Source organism: Zootoca vivipara, chromosome Z1, assembly GCF_965207765.1.
Source record: "Zootoca vivipara chromosome Z1, rZooViv2.hap1.1, whole genome shotgun sequence".
Classification (NCBI taxonomy): Eukaryota; Metazoa; Chordata; class Lepidosauria; order Squamata; family Lacertidae; genus Zootoca; species Zootoca vivipara.
Window position 1 is genome coordinate 52,771,804 of NC_142583.1, and position 8,516 is coordinate 52,780,319.

At 44.6% G+C, this 8,516-nt stretch overlaps 1 protein-coding gene across 7 annotated transcripts in view; it reads left to right on the forward strand.

The window, feature by feature from the left end:
* The window catches only part of TBCK (TBC1 domain containing kinase), a 90,251-nt gene extending 88,733 nt beyond the window's left edge, over window positions 1–1,518 (forward strand). For all 7 annotated transcript variants that reach the window (XM_060278487.2, XM_088660474.1, XM_088660475.1 and 4 more), the window contains one exon: window positions 838–1,518. In XM_060278487.2, the coding sequence (XP_060134470.1) occupies window positions 838–948 (111 nt within the window). In that variant the 3' untranslated portion in view covers window positions 949–1,518. The remainder of the gene's footprint in view (window positions 1–837) is intronic.
* The last annotated feature ends 6,998 nt before the right edge of the window (window positions 1,519–8,516 follow it).

The window sequence follows — 8,516 nt, forward strand, 5'->3', positions numbered from 1 at the left end:
TTGTGGAAAGTAGATTTAAAATTTGCATATTGTTCTCTTTTGAAGGAAAATTATATGAAAATGATGTACAGGTGGTATATTGCACCAGTAAAAATGGCAAAAATGTATAAAACTGGGTTAAATAAATGCTGGAAATGTAAAGAAAAAGAAGGTACCTTTTATCATATGTGGTGGGAATGCAGAGAAGTTTTTTTAAAAAATGGGAGATGATATATAATGAAATGAAAAAAATGTTTAAAAGGACATTTGTTTGTTTAAAAAAACAGAAGCATTTTGTTAGGGATTTTAGGACAAGACATGCCAAGGAAAACAAAGAACTTATTCATGTACGCCACAACAGTGGCAAGAGTCTTGTTAGCACAAGGATGGAAGAACGAGGAAGTCCCAACGAAAGAACAATGGCAAGAAAAACTGATGAGCTATGCAGAACTGGCAAAATTAACATATAAACTACGAGAGAGAAGGACAACCGTGGCTTTAAGGAAGAATGGGAACTTTTTACAAACTGTTTAAAAAGACAACAAAAGAATTTGGGCTCCTTGGCAGGTTTTGAATAAATATTCACAATTTTTAGTAACACATGATAGACAAAGTAATGATATGTACAATCTTACAACATGCAGAGAACAATATGTACAAACAAACCAGAGAGGGAAGCTGAGGGAAGTCCTTAGAGGGAGGGAGAGGGAGGGATGGGAGGGGGGAAAGGGGGGGAAATGTAATTGGTTCTGTTATTGGTAATTTGTATTGTTCAAAAGTTTCTTTTCAATAAAAATATTTTTAAAAATTAAAAATAAATGATAGGCATCATCCTGACACTGGGTCTTTCTGCTTCAGTTTGCAGCTCACCTGGTGAAAATCAAATATCCAAGGGTTTGCATTTTGGATGGAGGCATCAACAAAATCAAGCCAACCGGTCTGCTGACAGTTCCTTCTCCACAAATATGAGTGAGAAGCTTGCATTTTCATCAACAATATGAGAAGATTTTTTTTATGGGCATTACAGCACCTGCATTGCAACAGTGACACATTTTTTATGGCTTTCCATCGTGATTTTGCAGGAAATACTGTAGTATTCTTTCACCTTTTTGCTGGATGAAAAAGTGGAGCTTTGGAATGTTTGATGTCACCCCAAGTCATCTAAGGTCATCATGGCAGTGAACTTCAACTGTGCTATTTTAAAAAATCTCAATTGTTTTAAAGTAAATGTTTCAGAGAGCAAACACTTTAAATTAATTGGATGCAATCAACTCATGCAGATCTGATAGATGTTAGGCTTTTGCACATTTCCCTTTCAAAGAGTTCTGTTGTCCTATTTCTCTTGTTTATCTATTTCTAGTGCTCTTTCTTTTTTTAAAGATATTGGTATCAGTAAAAAAAGCATGCCTCTTGGCAACATTTAAAAAACCATTTTGTTCTATCAAATACTTCATTTAAGCCATGTTTAACCTTTCTTTCTTTCTTTGAAAAATTGCAAATGTCTGGATATTAACTTTGAAATAAATGAATTTCTCATTGTCTTACTATACACAATAACTTCTACATATGTGTAGCCTAGTGCACAAACCTCACAGATAACATCCTCAGGCTTTATATTTCATAGCTGCCAAGTTTTCCCTTTTCTCATGAGGAAGCCTATTCAGCATAAGGGAATTTCCCTTTAAAAAAGGGATAACTTGGCAGCTATGTTTATATTTTAATTTGCAGTGTAATTAAAATTTGCTTTTTGCAAACTAAAACACCAAAGAAATATCTCTACTTAACCACTTATAGACAGCGTCAAAAGGAAAACAGTTGTGTGTAGAGAGCTTAAGATGAAGAACACCCTGGCGGTCTTCACCTTTGTTTTTCAGCATTATAAGACCTATTGCTTTCAGTGTCTACATCGATAGACTAAAATAAAGTCCTGAGTTTGTTTTTGCCATAATCAGAGCCTGGCATGATAGCAACCCCCCCCCCTTTTTTTTTTGAGAGGAGCCCTTGAAATGTGAAGATTAACAATAACATCTCAAGTGCACAAGAGAGGTTGCCTAATCTGGGTTTCAGACCGCAATGATTTTTTAAATACTCTTTGTTGATCATAAGTGCATCTCACTCATCCAGTCCCTTCTTCCCAAGCTGGGAATGGGAGGCATACCTGAGGCCCAACTGATTCTCCCATTAGTTTGGGGTTGGAGGACGGCTGAGGCTTCAAAGACCAAAGGTGATAGAACAGTCATTGTTGGACTGGGAAGATGTGAGTGATAAGCCATTTGCTTCCCCTAAGCCGACAGAAATCCTTCCACTACTGAGTCCCATGGGATGCCAGTAACATTCTCCCAAGCCAAACTCAGAAAAAGCCCACCTGAAATATAGGTAAAGGTAAAGGGACCCCTGACCATTAGGTCCAGTCGTGACCGACTCTGGGGTTGCGCGCTCATCTCGCATTATTGGCCCAGGGAGCCGGCGTATACCTTCCAGGTCATGTGGCCCGCATGACAAAGCCGCTTCTGGCAAACCAGAGCAGCACATGGAAACACCGTTTACCTTCCCGCTGTAGTGGTTCCTATTTATCTACTTGCATTTTGACGTGCTTTCAAACTGCTAGGTTGGCAGGAGCTGGGACCAAGCAACGGGAGCTCACCCAGTCACAGGGATTCGAACCGCCGACCTTCTGATCAGCAAGCCCTAGGCTCAGTGGTTTAACCACAGTGCCACCTGAAAGAACAGGCCCTGAATTCTTCTCCGGCTCAGATTAAAAGAGAAACCAGAGAAGAGTGCCCATTTTCCCACCCTGTCACATGTCTACCTTCTGCCTTGATGGAGTAGATACGTTCCCATTTCCATAGGAGTCGGAAACCATCAGAACTCTATGAAATCAGAAATCTTATCACAGGTGATTTCATCATATCCTTCACCTTTGTAAAGCTGTAATTAGGCAGTCCCTTTTAGCTTACTACCTAAAAGACGCGACAGAAAACAGATGAGATGGGAAGGTGGAGAAAGCAAAGTAGGCCTTGTTTCTTATGTGCAGAATCCTTGCAGTGAGCAGCTGGAATTGAAAGACTTGTTTCATTTTTATCACACCTTTCTTCCAAGCTCAAAGTGGTGTACATGGTGCTCCCCCTCCCCATAATAGAGGATGAGGAACATATGACTTGACGTCAGTACATGTGAAAAGGATCTAGGGGGTCCACAGGCTTAAGTCAACAGTGTGATGCTGCAGCAAAAGAAGCTAATGCTATTCTAAGCTTCATCAACAGAAGTCTAGTGTCCATATCAAGGGAAGCAGTAGTATACAACTCTATCCTGCCTTGGTCAGACCACACCTGGACTGCTGTGTCCAGTTCTGGGCACCACAGTTTAAGAAAGATATTGAAAATCTGGAACATGTGCAAAGGAGGGCAGCCAAGATGATCAAGGGTCTGGAAACCAAGCCTTATGAGGAACAGTTGAGGGAGTTGGATTTGTTTAGCCTGGAGAAGAGAATATCGAGTGGTGATACGGTAGCCATCTTCAAATATCTGAAGGACTTGGAAGATGGAACAGTGCCCTATCTTGTTGGCAAGCAGCACTGGGAGCCTTCTTTGGCTGAAGAGCAAGATAAAAAATAGCTGGCAAGGTAAGCAAGGCTTTCCAGCCTGGAATTTGCATTGCAGGAGTACTTGACATGTTGTCCTCCAAGTGTTGTGGGCTACCACTTCCATCATCCTTGGCCCATTGGCCATGCTGGATTGGTCTGGTGAGAGTTATAGTATGAAACATCCGAAGAGCACAGCATTGGCTCGCCCTGCTGCAGTGCATCTGGCCTGGGGCCATTGCAATACACCTGCAATGCTTGTGGATATTGCCAGCATCTTTACAACTTTTTTAGTTCCCGAGTACAAGAAGTGTGCAGATGAACAAGCATTTTGGAGTGGGGGGGGGGAGGTGAGAGTCGTTTCTGCCTCCAGGTATTCCAAAGCGTGTTTCATCAACTGTCAAAGGACAGGTTTTTTTCTACCGAATATGTATTTACCTGGCATTATCACGGTAAGCTGATTCCAGTGTGAGTCACGGCTCCACCTTTTCTCAGGCACCTCTGGAGGGAGAAATTTTATCTTGTTTCTTGGTTTAGGACATAACTCTGGCGCCACAGAGCACAAAAGTAGCACAATAAATCTTTCTTCCGCAGGATAATTGTTAATATTAGCTACAATAACAAGCCTGTCAGTATGCAGGGATTCAGGGGCACTGGGTATGATAGACCCCAAGGAATTAGGGGAGGTTTAGCTTTCTCTCCTCCAGAGTACTAGACTCGATTTGCCTGGTTCCCACCCTTCCAAATGCCTTCAGTTAATCCTTTGGAGTCCTTAATTAGCCTTCTCGTTTTCTGGCACATTTGTAACGTCTGCAGTTTCTCTCAAATCTGGCTGCTGAATCTGCGATTAGGCTTGAGGTTCCGCAAGGACTGTGTGATTTCAAGGTATGGCAGAATCATCAAGACCCTGTTTAGAATGGACATCAGTTACTGTATGTTTGATTTCTCTTAAGGATTCCGTTCCCATCCTGTTGAAGTCAGTGGAAGTTTTCATGTTAATTGTTATTTATGGCATTTATAGCCCACCTTTCCTCCAAGGAGCTCAAGGTAACCACCTCCTCCCCAGCGTTATCCTCAGAACAACCCTGTGAAGTAGGTTAGGCTGAGACACTGTGACTGGCCCAAGGTCACCTACTGAGTGACCTTGGGATTTGAACTGCGGTCTCTTAGTTCCTAGTGCAGCACTCTAACCACAGCACCACACGGGCTATCGATGTGCTTGTCAGTGCTTGTGGTGTTACATGGAGTTACATGGAGTTACATGGAGGTGTGAAAGCCGGTGGGCACTGGCGGAGGAAGGGGCGTGCGGGGGTGTGGTCCGCCCTGGGTGTCATCCCTGAGGGCGGTGACATCACTGCCCCGCCCCCCTGAGACGCTCATCGCAGGCAGCAGCACCCCCGTGCACGTCATGCCACCCCCATGGGATGCTCGCCGTCCCGCCCCCGCGGCTCTCCCCGGCTAGCTCCGCCTCTGCCAATGGTGATGGCTGAAAAACAATGGAGTGTTCCTCCGAGTGTGAAGTCAAACCGCTGGGGAATCACAGCGCCCACTGTGGCTGCAGACACTGATAACTCATGATTGCCACCTCCTGCATTGTTTTTGCTGCATTGGCAACACCAAAGTGACCCCGACCCACCCTGGGGTGCAAGCCTGGGCAGTGTGTATGGAGGCCCTGGGCTGCCCAGGTGACATGACCCACCCCCACCCCACGCTGGTCTCAATGGTGTGGTTCAAAGGAAAGCAGAGCAATACATTCGGCACCAGCTTGGCTGGAGGAATTGCTGGAAGGAGGCATACAAGGTGCCATTCAACCATCTCAGGAACTGCATTCCGGATTTGTGTAAGGTTTTGCTCCTTAGCCCTTTCTCTCCCAAATATGTCCCTCAAGGCAGCAGCTATGGGTTTTCCCTTGGGGTTTACTCCCAAACAAAGCCTTTCTTATAGCCGATGGTACAGTTAGATAATTCTGTTGACTTACAAAGGACCCCCCTACAGCGGTATATAAAATGGTAAAGGTAAAGGGGCCCCTCACCATCAGGTCCAGTCGTGTCCGACTCCGGGGTTGCGGCGCTCATCTCACTCTATAGGCCGAGGGAGCCGGTGTTTGTCCGCAGACAGCTTCTGGGTCATGTGGCCAGCATGACAAAGCTGCTTCTGGCGAACCAGAGCAGCACATGGAAACGCCGTTTACCTTCCCGCTGTAGCGGTCCCTATTTATCTACTTGCACTTCAACGTGCTTTCGAACTGCTAGGTGGGCAGGAGCTGGGACCAAGCAACGGGAGCTCACCCCGTCGCGGGGATTCGAACCGCCGACCTTCTGATCAGCAAACCCTAGACTCTGGTTTAACCCACAACGCCACCTGGGTCCCTTATATAATTCAATAAATAAATATTATTTCACTAACCTCAAAATACAGTGAACCAGCCACAATCCATGCGGAGGCCCTCTTCTTTTTTCTGCTGAGTGGAGCCCTGGATGTGTTTTTCCAAACTCCGGCCCTCTAATGGCACCACATGAGGGCATCTCTCCCACTGGGGCAGGACGCAGGGCAAGCTTGTTCATTTCCTCGGAGGAAAAGGAAGCCATTTACAGCAGCATATCAGGACTTCCAGTGGCCAGGCCTGGGACTGGGGGAGTCGGAACTCTTGGACAAAGTGGTGCTTTGCCATTCATTTCATTCAATTTATTTATTTTAAGCATTTGTATTGAGACGAGCCCCTCACATTTATATTTTGTCACCGTGCCATATTCTCCTTGAGGGTTTTTGCTTGGCTAGGCTTTGTATTTGACAAATTCATGGCTGAGAGGGCTATCGGTGGCTTCTAGTCACGATGGCTATGCTCTGCCTCCACGATCAGAGGCAGCAATGCTTCTGGATATCATCTGCTGGAAACCACAGAAGGGGAGAGGGCTCTTGTGCTTGAATCCTGCTTTCCCATAGGCCTCTGTTCAGCCACTGTAAGGAGAACAGGATGCTGGGATTGGACTAGATCATGCATAGACAAACTAAGACCTGGGGGCCGAATCTCGCCCAATCGCCTTCTAAATCCGGCCCATGGACGATCCAGGAATCAGCGTGTTTTTACATGAGAATAATTTGTGCTTTTATTTAAAATGCATCTTTGGGTTATTTGTGGGGCATAGAAATTCGTTCACCCCCCCCCAATATATATATATATATATATATATATATATATATATATATATATATATATATATATATATAGTCTGCCCCCCCACAAGGTCTGAGGGACCCTGATGAAAAAGTTTGCTGATCCTTGGACTAGATGATCTTATGCCCGGGGGGGGGGGCGATCACTTGGTTGTTGTTTTTATTTTAATTATATATTTTGCAATTTTGTGTTCTGGTTTTGTTCTGTGAGCCGCCCTGATATCTCTGGGTATAGTGTGGTATGTAAATTCAATAAATAAAATAAATAATAAATAATGACCCCCGGAAACCCATTCCAACTCTACAATTCTATGATTCCAGACGGGACATTGGCCTGATCCAGCAGGTTCATCTTATGTTCTTGAACTGGGATCAATGCCGGATTTACGTATAAGTTAAACAAGCTATAGCTTACGGCCCCACTCTCTTGGGGGGGGGGGCAAAAAAATTAAAGGGAAAAAATGGATGTACATTTCCAAAATATAAGATTAAAAAACCAAATAAAATAAAACCTACATGCAGCAACAGTGTTTTGTGTTGTGTAGGCTCCTATGATGTAAGTAATGGGCCCTGCCTGCTAGCCTGCTCCCTAAAATATCACTGGTTTGCTCATTTCTGTATATAGGGTGCCTACATTCTGCATGTGCAAATGGCTTTAGATACCTGTTAGGTCCGTAACTAACTATATAGCATATATTCAACACAAAAAACAGCGACAATTTGTTGTTGACAAAGGACAACTGGACATATAAAGGGCCCCATTACCTTCAGTAGCTTGGGGCCTCGTCAAACCTATATACAGCCCTGACTGGGATAATGCCTCTTGATTACCTAGAAGCGGGTGGAAAGATGTTATATGCCAGGCATGTCAAACCTGCGGCCCTCCAGATGTTTTGGCCTACAACTCCCATGATCCCTAGCTAGCAGGACCACTGGTTGGGGAAGATGGGAATTGTAGTCCAAAACATCTGGAGGGCCGCAGGTTTGACATGCCTGTTATATGCCTAGAAACTCCTGAATTTTTGCGTAGCTTCATGGAGACTGACAGCTAGCTCCCCCAAAGTCCCAGAGCACAACTGTCCAGAGCCTGACCTTTGTCCCAAACCTGACAAAAACCTGGCTGACCCTCGGCCTCAACAAAATGGACTATCCAGAGAGGCTAATGACTGTCATCCTCCCTCTGGAGAACAAGAATGTATGGCGAGGAAATTCCCTTTCATTTTTGTTTACACAGCAGTAATCCGATGAATTATTACGGGCTGATGTGTGTTGGCTGCCGCATTGCTGGCATAAGACAAAATCATAAACCTTCCCTTGGTGTCCTTTCGTTCAAAAATTTTTTCCACGACATGGTGAGGCACGATCGTTAATGCGTGCCTAAAACGTTCGCAAGTCCTGTCAACACGGTAGCATTCCTCTCCCACAGTGTTAGATGGTGTAGAGGCGGACTGAAATGCAGTTAGTCTGGCGTATGCTTTGCACGAATCATGGAATTGAAGAGAGTTGGAAGGGATCCCAAAGATCATCCATTCCAACCCCCTGCAATGCAAGAATCTCAACTAGATCATACATGACAGGTGGCCATCCAACCTCTGGGAGAGCCCACAACCTCCCGAGGGAGACCGGTTCCACTGTCGAACAGCTCTTACCATCAGAAAGTTCTTCCTGATGTATATATAGTCAGACTTCAAGCTATGTCTTCTTAGTTTACCTGAGCATAACCATGTTTTGCATGTCCTGTGCATTTAGAAATAGTGTTCTTTCAGAGAGTTTTAATTGCGTC